Source organism: Pseudonaja textilis, chromosome 1, assembly GCF_049901715.1.
Source record: "Pseudonaja textilis isolate UNSWEBS1 chromosome 1, rPseTex1.2, whole genome shotgun sequence".
In the NCBI taxonomy this organism is placed as follows: Eukaryota; Metazoa; Chordata; class Lepidosauria; order Squamata; family Elapidae; genus Pseudonaja; species Pseudonaja textilis.
Genome location: NC_141990.1, coordinates 131,359,755 through 131,381,381, shown reverse-complemented (window position 1 = coordinate 131,381,381; position 21,627 = coordinate 131,359,755). Strand labels below are relative to the sequence as shown.

The window sequence follows — 21,627 nt, the reverse complement described above, 5'->3', positions numbered from 1 at the left end:
CCAAAACAATTTAGTGGGCTGAGAAGAATTAAGATTAATAGATGATAAGGTAAGGTAAGGTAAGGTAAGATAGCCTTTATTATCATTTTTACTGGGTCACATTAAAAATGAAATTCTGTTGCCTGCTCTCAAAACCAAGTATATATCTACCCATACACATACATAACACACGCATACACATTATATATACCCTGTGGAGCCTATTCAAGGATTGCTTATATTCTATGTCCTAGATAGAAGGAAAAGCGGTGGCTCAATGGCTAAGATGCTGAGCTTGTCGATCGGAAAGGTCGGCAGTTTGGCGGTTTGAATCCCTAGCACCACGTAACAGTGTGAGCTCCCGTTATATTTGTCTCAGCTTCTGCCAACCTAGCAGTTCGAAAGCATGTAAAAATGCAAGTAGAAAAAATAGGGACCACCTTGGTGGGAAGGTAACAGTGTTCCATGCGTCTTTGGCATTTAGTCATGTCGGCCACATGAGCACGGAGATGTCTTCAGACAGCACTGGCTCTTCGGCTTTGTAATGGAGATGAGCGCTGCCCCCTAGAGCCAGAAACAACTAGCACATATGTGCGAGGGGAACCTTTACCTAGATAGAAGGAAGTAAACTACCAATCATCTTTTCTATCATCCTTATCACTCTCTTGGTAATGCTTCCAAACAGTAATGCAATATGACAGGATGCTCTCAATCATCCCTCTATAGAGGAACAGGAAAGGAAGATGTACTCTTATCGTGCGATGCAAAAAAATGCAGGCCCTGTTGTGCTTGCTTCACCAGCGTCTCACTTTTGAGTGACCAAGCTAGCCTATTTATTAGCTGCAAACCTAGAAACGTGACGCTGTTAACCACCTCCACAGTTGAATCATTAATACAGAGAAGTGTGGCTGTGCTTGAATTTTCTGAAATCAGTAATGGTCTCTCTTTACTCTCTAATAGGCAAAAGATTTGTTAGTGCAGTAACCAAAATTATTAAAAGATAGACATGGAAGGAAAGATTTTCAGCCTAAAAACAGGGGTAAGAGAACCAATTCAGGGTTGTGGTTAAGGTGCTGGCCTAGAAAACAGGAGATTGTGAGTTCTAGTCCTGCCTTAGGCAAGAAAGTCAGCTGACAAATTTGGGCCAGTCAATCTCTCAGTCCAATCCACCTTATAGGTTGTGGGAACAATAGAAGGAAGGAGAATTAGGTATGTTTGCTGCCTGAGGTTATATATAAAGACGGGTGGTATAATTATCTAATAACAGTATGACTTCAAATATCTTAAGCATCAGAGTCTAGGGCATATTGCTTCATTTCTGAAATGGGACACTTTTTCCCTCTGTGAGACTAAATATTAAATTGATAGACCACATTTACAACAATACAAATCAATATAAAGAAGTCTTTTTTCCCTTCCAAATAGAGATCAAACATTTAACTCGACCAAAAAATATGTAAGAAAGTCAGTTGGATGTAGAGGTTAAAGTATCAGGCTAGAAACCAGGAGACTTTAAGTTCTAGTCCTGCTTAGGCATGAAAGTTGGCTGGGTGACTTTGAGCCAGTCACTCTTCCATCAGCCCTGGGAAGCAGGCAAGGGCAAACCATTTCTGAAAATCTTGCCAAAAAAACTGTGGAGTAGTCCAGGCACTTGCCAGGAATCAACACCAACTCACAAGGGAGGTACAAAAACATTACCTTATAAATTCCTGTAAAAGATTGGAGTATTTTTGTTCAACCATATTAGCATATAGTATTACTAGTAAATAATAGTTGCAATCGTTATACTTGCAAGAATAGGGTAACCTGGAATTCTCAAATTTTACTATCTCCTACTAGCTTTGAAAATAATGTAAAATGCCCCCCCAGAATGCAGTCAGGATAAATATGAATGTTCCTTTGAGTCAAGTTTGATTTTGGGTGACATTCACATAGCCTTTTTTTTCTCTGCAAAAAATGGAACTCATTTACCATTGCCAGGACTGTCTTTTACTAGGAATTTTGTTGACTTTTCTGTCTAGACTGAAGTTCTGGCTTTTCCTGCTCATCTCCCATCCAAGTTCTAATCAGTCCAGCCCTGTGTAATTTTTCTAAGATCAGCTAAGTAAATGATAGGAAATTACTTTTTTTTTCTTTTTTGTTGGTGGTGGATATGCTAATGCACGCAGCTGGAACTAGAAAGGGTTCTTTCTTTTGCTGGTGGTGCCCCAATCAGCTGTGGAAGGTGGAGACCCTCAAATAGATCAAAAGGAGACATTAGATGCAGGTAAGAGAGAGAGAGACACCACCATCCCCTTATATATACATTGCCAAAGCAGCATTTTGCATAGCAACAGAATTATCTCCACAAAAGCAGCAATATGGGGATAAGCAAACAAGAGGCAGATTTTAAACCTGTGTTAGAAATGAACTCCTGTATTACCAATGAACTGATCAGTTGAATTCTAGCATCCTGAAAAAAAGAAATCTATGAATATAGACCGGATGAATAAATCAGTTTGAATGAATGAGCGAGTGAATGAATCAGTTTGCAGGAAAAATTACTCGAATGACATACTTGTGAAGTCATGTTTATTGAATTTATATAGCTACCATATACTGAATGATTCTCAGGAGCTCACAAAGTGTTAAAAACGATACAAAAACAGCAATATATATATATATATAAAACAATGAAAACAATATGAACCGTAAAACAATATCACAAAATAAAATATATCTTTTATTTTTCACAGATTATTCCAAAGATGTATTGACCATCATTAGTCATAAGTAAATTATGTTAAACGATAGGAGTTAAAATCAGGACCTTTTGGAACACTCTCATTTCACTTCCAGAGTTGGCAAATGAAGTTGCAGAAGCCAGTGCTACACTTTTACATGGTATTTTGAGGTAAAAAAACAACACACACACACACACACACACACACATGGTCTAAAATTGGCTTTTTGCAGTATTGCAAACAAAACTCACATTCCATACCCACAAACAAAAGTACCTTAGAAAAATGCAAGTAATACGTATCCGGGGTAGCCCTACTCACATCTCTTTTATCTTCCAACTCTTTTATCTTCCAACTCTTTTGCTTCTCCAATTAACATTAAAGGCAGCTTTGGGTTACCTGAAAATTGCTAACTTCGTTTGAAAATTTTATTGATTTCATTTTCAGTAATGCACTTGTGATAACCATGGCAACTTAAGAGTTCTGCTCTACCCTCTGTTTGCTGATAATTTGTCCCAAAATCTTAGTTTAATTACCCTGACCTTACATATGTAAATTGGTATCCGTGCTTTAGTGTGTTGGGAAAAAAACAATTACAATCTCTTTTTTTCTTTTTATATAGACGCATCCTAAGCATTAAATATTTTAAAATTCATCTCTGCAATTCTATAACATGGCAGCAGCAATCATCTTGCAGATTGGACTGTTTCCCAGTATTCCATGTTTGACTATTGGACAAGTGTCTTTCTAAAGCCAGCATGTTCTATGCTGGTACAATTCATTGTTTGTGCACAAAACATCCCATTTGTTTTTTTTGCATAAAGCAACACTGACGTAGCACCATCCACCTATGGTAGCTAAAATGCAGGACAGTTTCTTTAAAAAAAACTACTGAGCATCCTTCTCCGAAGAGAAGAGTAAAATGAGTACAGTTTGTGCTTGCAGACATTTCTAGCAAATAACAAGTTGGATCACCACTGCAGTGCCATATCTGCTTTGCTCCAGACATATTTGCCTCCTCGCTTCAAAAACATATTTTCATCAAAGCCACTGCATTGTATAGCACTTTTTACTCCTACATCCAGGATTGACCGAGAAGGCTCTTTCCGGCCATTTACGCAGTTGAGAAAACGCATCTGGGAAAAACACAAAGAAAAGAATTATAGAACAGAATTAACATCTGGGTTCAGCTGTTCTGCCAAACAACCAAATCGCTTGAAGTTAGTGCCTAACTCTAATCCTGCAAATGACTTCACATAATTATATACATGTAAATGCTATTAATAATTAAGGCTCTGAATGATACCAAAAACCATAATGTATTTTGTTTTAAGCTCATGTGTAAAGATTTCACAAGCAACAGATCATAATTGTGAAACAACAAAAACAGCAACACAGACCAAACTCTCTGAAAAGTCTTTCCAGAAACCTTCTATACTGAAATTTAGAGGAGTCTATAGTTTCCCAGGCCAAAATACATATGTTTGTGGGTATCAATCAACTCGGTCTTGGCAAAAACTAATACCTCAGTCACGATGTTGACTGCACAAATCGTGATCTCAAGACAAACTGCAGAAATGATTAAAAGAAGAATTTCACCTGGAGATATAGACTCCCACCAAAACAGTGGAGTTAGGCTGAATCAATGTATACTCCAGAATTGTAGAAAGAAATGGATTTATTTGAACTTCAGAATTTGCTTCAACCTAGCAGTTGCTTGTAACCAGGAATTAAAGATGGCTATCAAAGGACTCAGAGAAATCCTTATAAAAGTAGTATCTCGATATTGTACCAATTGTCTGAATGTTTCCCTTTTCCCCTTTTCTTTTGGCTTATTTATCTCAACATCTCAATTAAAGGGCCTGAGTTTTAAGTATGACCATAAAATGTAAAGTTGTACTGCACATGTGTGCACTGCTCTACTTTTGTAAACACTATAGAATGCACTTTTATTGTGGGCTGCACTGAATGCAATAGATTTTTTATTTAATGGACTTGGGGGTGATGATAGTAGGAAAAAAATCTATTTTAAATTAAAGAATATATTGAGGGGTCCTTGGTGCTCTCTGACATTGGTTGTTTTCTTGCAGATATTTCATTACCAAATTAGGTAAAATCATCAGTGCTAGAAAATAATTACCCAACCTAGATAATATCATCAGTGCTAGACTAGTACTGATGATATTATCTAGCTTGGGTAATGAAATGTCTACAGGAAAACAACCAAGCTCAGAGATCACCAAGGATTCCTAATTTCAACCCTGAGCTACACATTTTCTCCTTTATTGAAAGAATATGTTATTCACAGCAACATTATCGTACAAGTGATGTAAATGACATTATTGCATCACATTTATGACCTTGCCCAAATGATATAAAATGATGTTAACACAATGGAAATTTTCATCTGTTGTATCCAAAAAGTATGGCTCTACAGTCCATCAAATCAGGTTTTCACCATACAAGGGAGACTTATACCTGAAAACTAATATTTTATTAGTTCTGTTTATAATACTAAACTGTGATATGCTTCACTGAGTTCAGGGGATTTTACTTCCAAGAAGTATAAGTTGCGATCTCCCAATGGCAAGGACTGAAATAAAGCTTTTGATTTCAGAAACAGGAAAAATATTTTCAAAATCTAGACCAAATAAAATGACAAACCAAATGACTTACATATTCATCCAGAATTAAGTAGGAATCTCTCATCTGTGAAAAGATAGAAAAGCAACAACTTTAATTTATCATAATGTGTAACTATATATTTAGATATATTTAGAGAGTGAGGCATAAAAGCCAGCTGGATGACTTTGGGCCAGTCACTCTCTCTTAGCCCAACCTACCTCACAGGTAGAAGAAAATAGGAGAATGGTGTGCAGGATGTGTTTGCCGTCTTGCATTATTTATAAAGTAATAAAGGTGGGATAAAAATGTAATGCATAAATTTAAAAAAAATAGCAGATTTCATTTACTGGTAGTCCTCAACTTATGACTATAATTGAGCCCAAAATTTCTGTTGTTAAGACATTTGTTAAGTGAGATTTGCCCGATTTTATGACCTTTCTTGCCTCAGTTATTAAGTGAAACACTGCAATTGATAAATTAGTAATCTGGTTGTTGAGTGAATCTGGCTTTCCCGTTGACTTTGCTTGTTAGAAGGTTGCAAAAGGTGATCTCATAACTTTGGGACACAGTAATCATCATAAGTGTGAACCAGTTGCCAAGTGTCTGAATTCTGATCACATGATCATAGGATGCTGCAAAGGTTGTAACTGAAAAAAGGGTCATAAGTCACTTTTTTTAGCGCTGTTGTAACTTTGAAGGGCCACTAAATGAACCGTTTTAAGCTGAGGACTACCTGTATGTGCTTGATATAGCTTACAGTATTTTTTTTTAATTTTGAGCTACTGTTTCAAGATAGTCTTTAATATAGCGTGCAAATTAAAGGCTACCTGTGCCTAGAGAATTAAATTAAATTAGCAGAGAGCCTACCATGGAAATCTGATGTGACATAATATCGTTTTGTGCTATGATTTCCCACACCTATAACTACTATACTTCTAGCCATAGAATTATGATGATTTAAGCAAGTTCCTCAAAAGAAGAACACGGCAAAACTCAACATTTAAACACGCAATTGTTCACATCATATAAAAAGAAGAGTGTAGAGCTTTGGAAGGAGTATAGCTATTCTTAATTTATGACCACAGTTGAGCTCAGAGTCTTGGTCATCAAGTAAAGCTGTCATGAAGTGAGACATCATAAAACTGCTTCATCAATGACTCAATCCTTGTGCACCTAACTGTGATCATTTAGTGAGAGACTGGGTCACTAAGTGTACAGAGTCCAAGATAAAGAACGGAGGGGTCCTGGGTGGGAGGGAGACCCACTCAGGATCTCAAAATCCTCCCTGTCAAAATCCAAACAGAGCCATGGTAGTGCAGGTAGTTAGGACACGGTTGTCAACCCTCGCAACAGCGAGCCTCCAGCGGGGTGTCTCAGGGTTGCCATTCAGGGGGAGTGGGGAAGGCTTGCAGGGAGAGTGAAACAGTAGACTCATGGTGTGGGAGGCTTATGGCAAAGAAGAAGCTGGTCAACGATCAGCTGGGGATCAGAGCAGTGATCGGAGGCCCACAATGTGTTTAAAGCTCCCCTGACAAGCCAGCGGTCTGACAATCAGCTGGAGGGCGGAGCGCATGGTTGGCAACAGAAGAAAGGTGTAGGCCCAACAGAGGATTCCAGGCCTCTCAAGAAGTACAGCATCTGTGTGGGTGGGGCAGGTGCACGGGAGGGAGGGGCAGGGTTAAATTGGCAGGAAAGCAGCAGTGGTTATTGCTGCCTTTGGTTGCTATGTGCCAATGTTTCCAGGCCTTCAGGAATTAAAAGCAGTTAATTGAACCTTTTATTTCTGGTACTGGTACTCGAGAATTGGATCGGTGACAGCAGTATTATGGCTGTAATTAAGCAGGTGACTGAAGGGACGTGGTGGCTCAATGCCTAAGACACTGAGCTTGTCAATCAGAAAGTCAGCAGTTCAGCAGTTTGAATCCCTAGCACTGCGTAACGGGGTGAGCTCCCGTCACTTGTCCCAGTTCGGAAGCCGTATTAGTATCAGAAGCTTCCACGCTGCCATATTCCTGTGCCTGGGAAAGTAGGAGGGGGGAATTGTAGAGTGTTGGTAGTTAGACATAATAGCATTCTTCTCTTTGGGCCTAGCAGTTCGAAAGCACACACAAAATGCAAGTAGAAAAATAGGGACCACTTTGGTGGGAAGGTAACGGCGCTCTGTGTGCCTTTGGCACTTAAGTCATGCCGGCCACATGACCATGGAGACATCTTTGGACAGTGCTGACTCTTCAGTTTAGAAATGGAGATGAGCAGCACCCCCTAGAGCCAGAAACGACTGGTGAATCACTATAGTTCTTAAATGAACTAATTGCCTACACTAGATGTTTTTTTCTAGGAAATCGGAAGTAAATGCTGGTTTCTGGCAAAAAAAAAAATCATAATTGGCAGTCATCTGACTGTAGGATCAGGGCTGTCTTAACAGCATTATGGACCCTGGGCAAAGCAGTATTTTGGGGCCCCTACAACAACTACTCACAGGAATAAAAATGTAAATGGTCGATAAAATTAAACAAATATTTGCATGTATTAATAAAAAATGCAGTAAAATGTAATAAATACGTTTCTGTATTTATATGATACAAGGTGCATTGAACATATACAGATTCGTATGGGGCTCCTAAGGTTGTGGGGCCCGCAGGCAAGTGCCCATCAGGCCCATGTGTTAGACAGCCCTGTGTAAGATGCAGCCATAAATAAGGTCCCTTTGACTGTGATATGTGGGGGCGGCGGGGAGAGGGACAGTAATCAAAACTTTGAAGTAAGATTGAAAGTATTTTGGGGGTTCATTATAACTTCAAACATTAAGTGACCAGTCATAAATCAAAGACTATCTGTATAATAAATAACCCAAGGCAGCAAATATACCTAATACTGCTATCTCTGTTTAATCTACTGAGTTATAAAAGAACAAATATTTTTAAAAAATATAATCCAAAATGGGGGGGGGGGGGGGGGGAACTTAAAGGATGGGAAAAGAGTTGTTTTCATTTCTTTAACAAGACTAAATGAAACAAACTGAGATCCTAGAAAAGTTAAATTCTGTTGAACCCAACAATAATTTGTGGTTTTGCAAAAAAAAATTTCCGCATGAATGTCCCTATTGAGACTATTCACTATCAACAGTTATGTGATGCATTAGAATATTATTACTGTATCATGGTACAGTAATAGTAGACTTTTATACGTTATTATAGTGGCCCAGTGCTTAAGAAATGATTAAGTCATGACTGTTAATTTCTGATGAAATTGCTTGCAATAGTATTAATGAGAAAGGTGCAGCAATTCCACTTGGTATAGCACTGGGCATCTAGATTCCCAACAGTACAGATCCAAAATGCTAAGGAGGCATAAACTACAAGCATTCTAACAAATCTCCATAAAGAAAAGGTTTCTTGTAGCAAAAGAAAAAAGAACCTGGATGATTGCATTTTGCTGTAAGCCATCAGCATTAGGACTTCTAATGCCAAACCATAAATATATTGCTTTCAAAGGGTATGAACAATCAGCATAATTACCTTTTGATTAGATTCAGGGACTAAGCATGGGAGATCTTTATGACGGTGCACAAATCGTTCAAAATCTTCATCACTGATGATAAATCGTTCAGCTTCTCTCAGAGATTCTTCTCCTGTATTTTCTCCTTCGATGAGCAAGCACTGAAATATCTAGAAAGCATCAAGTGTACGATTAAGAGAGAATTTTTGCTGGTCACAATTACTGCGCAATAGAACAATACTACCAAGAAAATTTAATAAAAGCTTTTATTTCTGTAAATCGGATGCCTGGCAGCATATACATGCATTATACTTTATGGGTAATTTGCAATTATATCCATAGTCAAAGACTGGTGAAAACTTCAGCTTCTGGATTTTGTGCTTGAGATGGAAGAAAATAAAACTTTGATTTTGAGTTTTGCTGATTGGATAAGTTTGCTGTTATGGAAATGGCTAATGCATATTAAGTATGTAAAAATAAAAGATTGAGGCTGAAATATTAGCTTTTTAGTCTACTGTGCTAAAAGGAATCAGAAGTCAATGCTTTCATTTCATTTTCTACCTTTAACCTACATATCTTTTTTCCCTCTTTCATTTTTTATTTCTATTTTCTTTTGTATTTTATAACTCAATAAGCTTAATAAAATTATTAAAAAACATTGGTAAAAACTATTAAGTCTATCCAATTATTGGTTAGAGCAGTCTTTCTCCCAATATAGGGTTTTTCTTTCTGCTTAATCAAATATTCATATTAAAGTTATCAAATACTGTAGCAATAACTATTAAGCCACAAGCAAAGCTAATTTGGGTGGGCATTCTGTTTCATAGGGTGGTCAGCTGTTACACTCCCCTCTGAGATGACCGTATTAAGATCAGAGATTTATATTCGGAAGGTCAGGTGTTAAAAAAACATTTAAAATTTTGAGTTTCAGGTAGAACTCCATTTTGGTGACAATATAGATCAGAAAAGAAAAAGACAGACAAATAAGTTATGTTATATTTGGAATAAGTAAATATGCCCACGTATGTTCAGCAAAGTATGAAAAAAATGGTTTTGAAAAAACACAGATCCTTATAGTTAACTAACTTACTGCCATCTAATGGATGCTGAAGACATTGTGATATACACAAAATGAATGGAGACTTCTAAAGATCCTTTGCCAAAATGTCAGAGGCAAATAGCCCTTAAATGCAAAATAGGTTACAAATTTCTTATTTTAGGACTCTGCGGATTGCAGCAGTCAAGATATCATAGATCAACACCATCACTATAGTTTTCATAATGGTTTATATTAACCTAAGTTGTAGCCATTGAATAAAAATGGTTGGCAGTAAATTGATGTCTAGTGATAAATTCCCAAGTGATCTACAGCAGATTCTGACTCTTTAGCAACAGTAACCATAAAATTATTTCCTTCATCAGGCCAAATTATAAACCTGAAAAGTAGAATGAAGAATGCTGGGAATGATAAAAAAAAAATGAATGGATGGGTGTGTCTACATATATAGCCATATGCGTGTCCTTAGGTTCTTTTGAAGAAACTGCTGGATTCCAAATCCTTTAATTTAAATTATGTTTCTTTGCTTCAAGTCCAGATTCCTTGACGAGATTGAAGTTAACTTTTCCAAGTGGCAAAAAATAAATAAAAAATGGACGGGGTAACGGCAAAAAAATGAACCAGGTCCATGCCACACCCATATGGACAGCTTTTTTAGAATATGAAGGAGTTGTTTTCTTTGTTTTAAAAATATTTTAGGGGTCCTACCCATTATAGCCAATATTTCCCACCACACAATACTAAAAGTTATATTATTTTCTGCTCTTACCTTCCAGCGGACAGGATTTAGAGCTTTGATTTTCTCATTCATGTCTTCTTCCACATTGAAACGATTGATCACAGAATTTATCTTGAAAGCAACATTGTATTTTTGGCACCACATCTTCAGTTTTTCAAGATTTTCAACATGATTTTTCTTCCCTTGCCCACGGCCAATTAAAACATTGACTTCTTCATTGAAGCTATCACAAGATACGGCAAGAATATCTAGATATTCCCCTAAAGCAGAAAGAGTTCACTAGTATTTAATACCATCAGCTAATTGTCATCTAAATTTATCAAATACTAGGTGAAATAACCATTACCTTGATTATAAACATAACCATAACGTATTATGCTATGTTTAAACTGCTGGCTTACTGAGAATTACAATAGAACATAACATAAAAATTAAAACTCTCCTTCTTTTACCACTTCAGGTGTCAAGGGAACCAGAAATATTAACATTATTTATTTGAAATTACCCTGTTACAAAGAAATGCTTGTTATTTATATGTCAGTAAACCAAACTTTAGAATATGGAAACCAAAATTAAGATGGAAGGTAACATGTTGATGGTAAACCCAAAAATCTTCAAATGACAAAAGTAACCACTGTTAAAATACTAAAGGGAAGAAATTATAAAACAACATTTGTTGGGTTAGATTCAGTCTGTTATGTGAATCCAGCAGTGGCTAGAAGTCATAATTCATGGCTGAACATGCTGTGCAAACCTTGTGCGAACCTAGTGAAGATCTTGGAATGGTCTAAGCACAGAATTCTCAGAATAGAGAGATACAGATGTGAGATTATGCCATGCCCTCCTGTAGGTAATTTTAAATGATTTCTGCCACCCTCACATTAGAGGGTAGTATATCTTTCCGAGAGCTTCTATATATTCTCCTTGCAAGTGATCAATACCAAGATATGAACAGGTCCTAAAATCTAATGTCTTAAATATAATTATCTAAATTGCAAAGGTCTTGGGGTTCAGATTTTAGTAGAGAGTTTGAACCCAACATAATAATTTCTGGCTACTAATGTTTGCCAATTTCTTAACAGAATGAAACTGGCCATGTGATGCTTCCTGGTAGTCAGTGTCATTGTGAAAGCAGTGAGTGATGAATGAACAAACAAACTTTTAGAAATTTCTTTGGAAGCTGCCTAATTCCAAGTCATACAATTGGTCTATTCAGCTCAGTACAATATTGATTGTAGTAACTGAAAGCATTTTGGAACCTCAGATTTTCCAGGGACAAGAAAATGCTTTTTTTTGGCTGACCTAACCTGGGTTTTCTTACGAAACAAATATCCTATCTCTGAGCTATTATCTTTCTCCCATATTGCTAGCAATAACACTTATATTAAGCACTGTACATTAAACAGAATGAAAACCAGATGAAAAGCAACTGTTTTAAGAGCCTCATTTTGTTATTGATTTTTCTAGGGATGGACAAATTTCAAAAACTAAAATAATCATTTTACCACCCCTACTGGAAATTTTTTTGCTCCTTTGCCAAGTCTAACCCAGAGCATTTTATTGGAACCACACAGCGTACCAATTCAAAATGCCAGCCAGTGAGCTGTGCTTCTACCAGGATATTCCATTCAATGTTTCATCCACTCTTTCACATCAGACAGAGAAATCTCTTTGCTCATTAAATTGGGTTGGTTGGGAATATCCTAGCTGTAACCTTTTTTAAACATTCTCATTAACTCTTTAGATTTTACCATGGCCACTGATATCTGCCTTTTGCAGATAACATACTCTTCTACCATATATGATAACAAGGGGATGGGTGAATAATGAAGTTTGTTTCTTACTATTTTATGAGGTTTTGGACAATCATTCTCTTTTTGATGGCTACATTCCTGTTATTCTTTCCTTCAGTTAACCAGCACAACAGATGTATTATGAGCCATGGTGGCACAGTAGTTTGAATGCAGTACTGCAGGCTATTTCTGCTGACTACCGGCCACCAGAAGTTCATCAGTTCGAGTCTCACCAGCTCAAGGTTGACTCAACCTTCCATTCTACTGAAGTTGGTAAAATGAGGATCCAGATTGTTGGGGGCAATAGGCTGTAAATTGCTTAGAGAGGGCTATAAAGTGGTATACAAGTCTAAGCACTATTGTTATTATGTAGAAGAGCGGATTATAATTTATCTTACCCAGAGGTGGTATTCAGCAGGTTCTGACCAGTTCTAAAGAACCAGTGGCGGAAATTTTGAGTAGTTCGGAGAACCGGCAAATACCACCTCTGACTGGAGATTTTACAGTATCCTTCCCCTGCCACACCCTCCAAACCACACTCACAGAACCGGTAGTAAAAAAATTTTGAATCGCACCACTGTTCTTACCATAATATTTGAACCATCTCTCCTTAACCATACTACCATTGGTCACAATGCTAACACTTGGCAACTTTAGCTCCTCCTTGCAAAATTGGACCAGCTTCCCGACAAACTTGCCTCGCTCATGCAGAAATGGTTCACCACCCGAGAAGTTTATTTTCTCCATACCTGGGATGTGCCAGAGAGAAGAAGAAAGTGATAGGAACATTCAAGAAGTGCACCTACTGCAAGAGCAATTATAAAGAGTAATTTTAAAAAAAACAACGAGATTGTATAAACTATTTTTCTCTTACACATCAACATCGAATGTCAAATTGGATGGTTTACATAGCTCAGTATCATTAATATGCTGTTTTCCTCACCACAAACCCCCTTTAAATATCTTTTGTGGCCATGAACCGTGGCCACGGACCTCGCCCAAGACTTAACTCAAAATTTAAATCATAACATTTTTTTTCAAGCCTTCATGGACCCCTGTGACAACATCATTGTCTCCCAGGGCTCCACGAATCACGGGTTGAGAACCAGTGATGTAGAGTTTAAATGGGGCATTTTCTCAACTCAACCAAAAGATCCCAGACATTAGAGCGTGAAGCCACTGGCATGCCAAGCGTGTGTCCCATCACTGAGCTTATCTCATGTATCTCTTGCTGCCTTAAGGACTCTATCCATTTTTCCTGAATGATATCAATGTCTCCTGGCTCCCAAATGTATCACGACACACAATGGGAAGAAGAAAAATTCAATAGAATCTGGAACACAAACACAAAATTCAGTAGATCACAGTTGTTAAAAATTCCAGAGGATCAAAAGGTGCAAAGTATATGTAAAAATAGCCATTAAGTTACGTGGAGCTTTATTTTCAGTAGTTATGGAGAATAAATAAAGCAAAGGCTTCCTTGAGTCAATTCCTCATGACTTAATGAAACAAACAAAATGTTAAAAAGTTATGATATTTATGTATCATATCATAAATACCAAGCAGATCTAAGTTATATTAAAGTAAGCAAAATATCTTTACAATCCTTAAGGCATGTTACAACTTTTGAGCAATCTTAATGTTTGGAAATTGAAAGATAAAAAATTGGACACACCCTAGAATATGCATGCAAGCATATTTTAGGGTGTGTCCAATTTTTGGTATATGGGCTTTGTGTATGTGTGTGTGTGTGTGTGTGTGTGTGTGCGCGCGCGCCTTCAAGTCATTATTGACTTCTAGCACTGCTTGGACTAGTTCCTGCAGTTTTCTTGGTATGGTTTTCCAGAAGTAGTTTGACATTTCCTCATTTCTAAGGCTGAGTGGGAGTGACTGGCCCAGATCACGCAGCTAACTTGTGCCCACATGGAGTTTACAATTCATGGTCTCCTAGTTTCTACCCTGGTGCCTTAACCACTACATCAAATTAGCTGTCATAAGAGCATTCTCAGGTACTTTTCTTGATTACAATTTGGACGGCATTATTATGGTTCGTCGCAGTCAGCCCAATGTTTACAACTGGTTTGGCATTTTTGTCCATTTACCAAGCCCTCCCCTAGGACATGGGTTAGTTAGATGTTTGGTGGTGTTCACTGTATCACTGCAGGATGCAAGCTGTTCAAAGTAAAGTTGCTTTTTGTAATTGACCGGTGATAATTTTGTTAATGCTGATGGCTGGAGCAGTCAAACTGGAGCAAGTGGTGCTCCAGTTGTTTTTGGGATTGTACCCAGATTGTACCTCCAGTTGTTTTGGGACTGTACCCTGTTGGTGCCACCTTTGCTTTCTTTTGCCTCGGTTGTATTATTTCTATTTGCAGATCTTTGTATTTTGTGATTTTTCTCCAGATCTTTCTCTTCTATTCTGCTGTCTCTATGTACTGCAAAGCCACTATCCAGACTTGGTTTTTCTTATCAAAAATGTTGTACGACAGGTGCTTGTATGTTTGAATTCTAAACTCCCAGAGCATTTTAGCCTTTTTCGTTTCTATTATATCTATTTTGTGGTCCCACCAGTTCTTGCTTGCAGACAAAGGTATTTCTTGCAGATCTTCCAATACACCATTGTCACTACTTTGTCGTGCTGTTGTCTGTGCTATCTTCTTACAACAGCTTACCAGATGGTCTGCTCTCTCTTCAGCTTCTTTCCAGAGGTACCATTTGCTGTCTTCATTGCTATCTTCACAATTTCGGCTTTGCATGCATTTGCTTGCTTTGGCTTGACCTTATACAGCCAGAATTAACTCCTCAGTCTGTTTCTTCAATTTTTCTGCTCTTAGCCATTGCTATTCTTGTTCTTATCTGCTTTGCCTACTACTTTTTTATGTATTGACCATGTAATACTTTGCCTTGCCATGTCTCTTTTCTATTCTTCATGTCTCTTCTATTCTTCATTTGGTCTTTCTTGTAGGCCAGTTTAGTCTCTCCAGTACTTAGTAACCCTTCATAGAACACTAGCTTCAGGGCATCTTTTTCACTCCCCTTCAGATCTCCTTCTACCAATAATGCTTCTTTTCCCTTCTTCAGCTATCTGGTGTACTTACAACCTAACTTACCAGCCTATTTTCCTTGGTAAGTAAACTCTGAACGTTGCTCTGTGGATGAAGGGCATGACTCATTGTCACTTGTCTTTCTGTGTAGGGCTTTTAATTCTGATTGAGTCCAAGATCATAATTATTTCTATACTTTTTGTCCTGCCTTTATATGTGTGCGTGTGTGTGTGTAAGTTCAATGCAGCAAACATACTTAATATTCCTAGTTCTAGTTTTCCCTACAACAACCATCCTGTGAAGTAGGGTGGACTAAGTTTGCCACTGCTTTTTTTCTGGGATCTTTCTGACTCCCTGACTGAAGCCTATAGCTTTAAAATATCCTGGTGATCTGCTGCCAATTATAAGACAATCCTTAGGGTTTCATTCGTTCATTTTGCACATCAACCAAATTTCATTGATTCATTGATTGATTTTTATTTACTTTGCACATCAACCAAGGTCAGCTAAGTGATGGACTAATAATGAGAATTCTGTAGTTATTAAGTACAGTAAATCAAATCTGGGTGTCCAATAGTTAAGTAAGGTTTTCTGTTTCACAGTTGTTTATGCCTGTTAAGAATTGTGTGAAATGCAGAAGCAGTCATACCCCAGCCCAGCCTACCGTAATACTAGAAAAGCAACAAAAGGTCTGGTGAATCTTTGAAATTTAGCAAATATAGTCCAAGCAAAATCTCTCTTTTTTTGCAGCAAAAGTTGCCGCTATCCTTTATTAAACTGACCCAGTATGGTAAGTATTTCAGAGACTCTCTGCACTGGTCCTCTGTAATACTCTCAAGGAAATCTTGCAAATCCAGCACCACAGCTGTGGGCCAGGGGTGTAAAATGCTTGCATTTCGGCATTTATTTTACATGGCTTACATTGTCAGAATTGTTCTGTATCCCCAGGGTTTTAAAAACTGAATTATGGCTAACCGGTCTCATTAACCAATTGATTAATAATCAATCCCTAGGGAGACTGTGAATTCTAGTCCCACCTTAGGCATGAAAGCTGACTGGGTGATTTTGGACCAGTCCCTCTTTCTCAGCCTAACTTACCTCACTCGGTTGTTGTGTGGAAAATAGGAATGTGGAAAAGGTGTGTCTATGGAGATTCTCCATCATCCAGGTCATAGAGGTCCCAAAGGTGCTTTTTCAAGAGGCAATGGGACTTTCTGGTTTTTCTTTGAGGACATTTCGCTTCTTATTCAAGAAGCTTCTTCAGCTCCATCCAGTAAGAGCTGAAGAAGCTTCTTGGATGAGTAGCAAAATGTCTTCAAAGAAAAACCAGAAAGTCCAGTTACCTCTTAGAAAAAAGCACTTTTGGGTGTGTTGGATAAGTTCCTCACCTTGAGTTATTTACAAAAATAATAAAGGCAGGATAAAAAAAATCTAATAAATAAATATATATTCAAATATTCACTGAATATTGAAAAAATATTCAAAAGGCAGCATTAACATCATTGGGAAGGAGGAGGAGGAGGAGAAGGAGAAGAGGAGGAGGAAGAAAGAAGGAGAAGGAGAAGAGGAGGAGGAGGAGGAAGAAGAAAGGAGAAGGAGGAGAAGAAGAAAAAGAAAAAGAAGAAGAAGAAGAAGAAGAAGAAGAAGAAGAAGAAGAAGAAGAAGAAGAAGAAGAAGAAGAAGAAGAAGAAAATAAAAATGCATCTTAAACTTTCATCTAGCAGTTTGGTATCCCAGAAGCGTGAAGCAAAGATAGAGGCGATCTGGTGCCTTCCCACCCTATTTCAAATGACAAGATGCGAACCGATCCCCACCGATAAGAGCCGGAACTCTTCCACCACTAGTTTAACCCCCAGCCCCTCCGTAGCTTCCCGGAGCCGGCAAGGGGAAAGGGCCACTTACCGGCCTCTTGGAGCAACCGGAGCCCCCTCTTAGCCTCTTGCAGCGGAAGGACGAAAGAAGTCTTGGCGGTGTGGAAGCAGAAGCCGCACTTGTAGTTGCACTGGCGGGTGAAGTGGTAGTTGACGCTGAGCGGCACCGGCGGGGGAACGGCGCCCGGTTTCGGAGCTGAACTCGGGGAGACTTTGCGGCGGACCGGGCCCCAAAGGCAGAGGAGGGCCAGCCGGCTGCAGAGAGCCGCCAAAGCTTGGAGCAGGAGACGGAGGAGCTGGCGGGGAGGCAGGTGCATGGTGCCTTCTTCGCGCGCCTGCTTCGGGATTGCGGCGCTCGAAGGGGAAGCGCGGCTTTTGAACGGCCACATAGCGGCGCGCATGTGATCCCCGCCGGACTGACCCAAGTTTCGGTTTCCTTTACGTAGAAATTGTTCGGTGTAAGTTCAAGGTGGCCAGACGCCTTTGGTATGTGTGTGTGTGTGTGTGTGTGAGTGTGGGTGGGTGGCAGCGTTTTTTTTTTGGACTTGGATCAGACTGTCGCTCCGGCAAAGTGCTGGGCAGGGTGAACGGGGTGCGAAATGGGTGCTTCAAAGGAAAGTGGATGTTGCGTGGCGATTTCACACGGGTTTCACGCGCTACGAGACCCTCCCCGCAATTCTTCTCCTCCTAAGTAAGACGGCAGAGTGGATGGGTTCCTCGAAGGACCGAGGCGAGACGGTCATACGTATTTGAAAGAAAGGACCTCACCCCTTTCCTAAGAGGTCTGTAGGGGGCGTGCATAAGCGCACCAACGTGCCTACCGTCCCTGTCCTATTGGTTCTTTTATTTTTCTTATATGTATGTACCCATTTCATGTATTCATAACTATGTATATACTTACACTTATTATCTTGTAAACAATTGACAAATCAAATCAATCAATCAATAAATTTTGCAATGTGGAGGACGAGTAGAGTTTACACTTGGCTATTCTCTCACCCCGTCCTGGTCGTTGCCTGCTCAAGAGTTCTTACGCGTGGGTAACGCGTGTTTCTGTCAGGGAGGTGGGCTCAAAAGTTTGGTGGTGGTGGTGGTGGTGGAAAAGAATATACGTGGCCTCTGCAAACCTGACAGGTATCCATTTCACAACTGAGATTCCTGCTCCTTCCTCTCTCTCCCCTCCCTCCTTTGGAGAATGGCCCTTGCTTATGGTAGCCCTCCTGGTGCATCCTTAACTGCCAGAAGGATGAGGAGGCAGCCTTGCTTGCTGGCCAACCACATTTCAAGCTAGCACATTGGATAAATCTACGGGGTAGTTTGTGTTAAGGGGTTGTAGAATGGAGCACCACGACTCCAGGAGGCAAGTTGTTCCATTGCTTAATCGTTCATACCATCAGAAAATTACTCCTTAGTTCCAGGCTGGATTTCCCTCGGATGATCTTCTATCCATTACTTTGTGTCCTGCCTTCGGATGCTATGGAGAATAAATAGATGCCCTGTTCGCCATGGCAGCCCTTCAAGTATCGGAAGGCATGTCCTCCGCAAGCCTTCCTTTAGCTAGGCTGAACATACTTTGTTCCTTTAATTGAACATGGGATGACTTAGCCTCCAGGCCCTTTTTCACTTTTGCTGTTCTTCTTTGGACTCTTTCTAGGGTCTCAGCATCTGTTTTGTGTCATGGTGACTGGAATTGGATGCAGTATTCCAAGTTACATCATAGTCCAAGTGTGGCCTCACTAGCAAAGTATAGAGCAGTACTATCACTTCCTGTGATCATGATGCTAACCCACTGTTGATGTGGCCTAGGACAGCCTTGAATTCCTTCTGGCAGCTGCAGCACTTCTGACCTAAAACTTAAGAGATGGCCCACCAGGACACCTGAGATCCCTCTCTCATAGGCACCACTGTTGAGCCAGGTACAGCCTGTCCTGCACCTGTCCATCTGTTTTTTCTTGCCTAAGTGCAGGACTTTTTCTCACCACTGAACTACATCTTGTTCGATAGGGCCCAGAATTCAAGTCTGTCAAGTCAAGATCCTTCTGAATCTTGAGTCTATCTTCCAAAGCAGGGGTCTTCAAACTTGTCAGCTTTAGACTTGTGGACTTCAATTCCCAGAATTCTTCTTCCAGTCATGTTAGCTCAGGAATTCTGGGAGTTGAAGTCCACAAGTCTTACACTTGCCAAGTTTGAAGACCCTTGTTCCAAAGTGTTGGCAATTCCTCCCAGAAATCAGGAGCTACACTGTAGATTGGGGTTTTTTTAAAGCTCCCATTGCATTCCCATAAGTAGGCCTTTGGCTTATAGCTGTTTGTGATAGCTATTTGTGATAGCTATTAAACAAATAAAACTTTTTCTCAGGCGGAATGAGAACACTTTTAGAGAGCTTATAGATCAGGGGTCCCCAAACTTGGCAACTTTAAAACTATGTTGGCTGGAGAATTCTGGGATTTGAAGTCCACAAGTCTTAAAGTTGCCAAGTTTGGAGACCTCTGTTATAGATTGTGAAGATGGGATCAAGAGAAGAGACTATTCCATTCTTTTCCTATCCTAAAGCTCATACTTCATTTATGCATGAGTAGATAACAAAACACCAGAGCTCTCTTTCTCTAACATGCAAGTATCAATATTCTTTGTTTATCAGTTATTTTTATACTATTCTGAACAAGGTGCCCTCCTTGTTCAGATATGGTTGGCTACAGCTCTCATATGCTAAATCCAGGCTAGGTGGGATGAGGATGTTATCATGGACAGTGGAAAGTTGTCCCTCTAGCATCACACAGAAGTATCTATCATGACTACCAGATACTGTCATTCTTGGCATACGCTTAAAACAGTTCCACATGTGGGTTAATGGAAAACAGCATTTACTGTATGATATGCTGCTCTGTTTTTGTTGTCTCCTGGCACAATAGCACAACAGATCATCACAAATATTAGACTAGCCATACTGGATTCAAATAGATGGCAGTAGTAAAAACATTCCCAGCCTCTTTGCAAAGAGCTTTGACTTTTGGTGAAGCGAAATTAGCAATATGGATAAAGTAAGTATTACCAGGCCTAATAACTGTACCAAATGAAAGCAGCCACAAGAATCAGATGGTGAAGTCATAAGGTGTGTTATTTGGAGAAAAATAAATCAAAGTTGAAAACTGACCGGTGATGACTAAGTGGAAGCAAACACCGAACTAGCCAAATGTTTGCTGAATCTTATTCTCTGGTGAACAGTCAAGGGTAGGGTTTGAAAATGAAAGTAGACAGCTTGGAGCCTAAGCAATACAAACTAAGAACTCAAGGCAACATTGACAATTCAACATTCAAGAGTTTGACCTCTGCTGTCCTAGACTCTTAGTAGAGTCTCAATCAGCCTTCTAGCCTTAACCTTAGACATACAAGCAAACTCATTAGTTGGGTGCTCGCTCTCTCCCCCTTTGTTCCCTCTTAGTAAGATTTTCCACCAGGAAGATCTGGCTGTCTTCTCTCCCTGGGGAATCAACTCAAGCTAGGCTAGGCAGGATGGAAGAGTGAGAAGTTTGCTTCTGCAGACCTGATAAAAGTAATCCAGCAGATATTTTCTTTGGAGGTTTCTACTTGTTGTCTTCAGAGAACTTTCTCAATCTTCTTCCAAACCTGCCTCTCAGCAAGTCCTGCATCTGAAGGCACTCATTCACAAGAAGGGTAGTGTGCTGCTTTCTTCATAAACATATAAAAATGGTATGTGTGAGGACAGATGGTTGAATTGCAGGTGCTCATAAAAAGCAAAATAACTCATGCAGGAGTATATATATTTCATCTCTGTCAACAATGGCTCTGGAAAAATTATGCGAATGGCAATAAGAAACAGTGCTTTTTCTGTCAAATACATGAGGGGTTAATTGGAGTTCACTTTTTATTCTTTTTTTTTCCCTTGTTCCTGCTTTCCTGTCCCACTTTTATTATTCTTGTTTGGCCAGGGATGAGAGCACTCCTCACCAAGGACACCGATAGAGCAACCAGGACTTCTCCAATGTTTTTTTTTCCCCACTCACAATGATGGGGAGTCTAAATTGCCAGGGGAATTCAGATCTCTAAACAAAACATCTGGAAGGAGATTAACTTTTTACAAAAATGTTTAAAATGTGTGCTCTATTTTGCAGCTGATTCCTCAGTGTTAAATCTGTGCTATTTGTTAAAGTACCGGTATAAAAGTGAATCTGCAATTTTATTTTCCCGTTGTGATAATCTTTTTTGTGAATAACATAGATTCCCTTATGTTTCTTTCTTGTATTAATCAGAACTTAACACTTTTACACCCCAAACCT

The 21,627-nt window shown here is 39.2% G+C and overlaps 1 protein-coding gene across 1 annotated transcript; it reads right to left on the bottom strand.

Annotated features, from left to right (window-relative positions):
• Nucleotides 1-2,533: 2,533 nt before the first annotated feature.
• On the bottom strand, nucleotides 2,534-17,743 carry RSAD2 (radical S-adenosyl methionine domain containing 2). Its single transcript, XM_026726519.2, has 6 exons — nucleotides 17,361-17,743; nucleotides 13,002-13,163; nucleotides 10,652-10,881; nucleotides 8,846-8,995; nucleotides 5,379-5,411; nucleotides 2,534-3,838 (listed from the first exon to the last, which is right to left on the bottom strand). Exons 1-6 carry the CDS (start codon nucleotides 17,728-17,730, stop codon nucleotides 3,674-3,676), a joined length of 1,110 nt encoding a protein of 369 aa, XP_026582304.2. The 5' UTR covers nucleotides 17,731-17,743; the 3' UTR covers nucleotides 2,534-3,673.
• Between the last annotated feature and the right edge of the window lie 3,884 nt (nucleotides 17,744-21,627).

Excerpts from the sequence above, each read along its gene's own strand:
- RSAD2 (XM_026726519.2), bottom strand. The coding sequence starts at position 17,730 with ATGCGCGCCGCTATGTGGCCGTTCAAAAGCCGCGCTTCCCCTTCGAGC. Across the intron at positions 10,882-13,001 it reads GAGATGGTTCAAATATTATG|GGGAATATCTAGATATTCTT; the intron begins GTAAGAACAGTG and ends TTTCTGCTTTAG. Across the intron at positions 3,839-5,378 it reads ACTTAATTCTGGATGAATAT|ATGCGTTTTCTCAACTGCGT; the intron begins GTAAGTCATTTG and ends TGTTTTTCCCAG.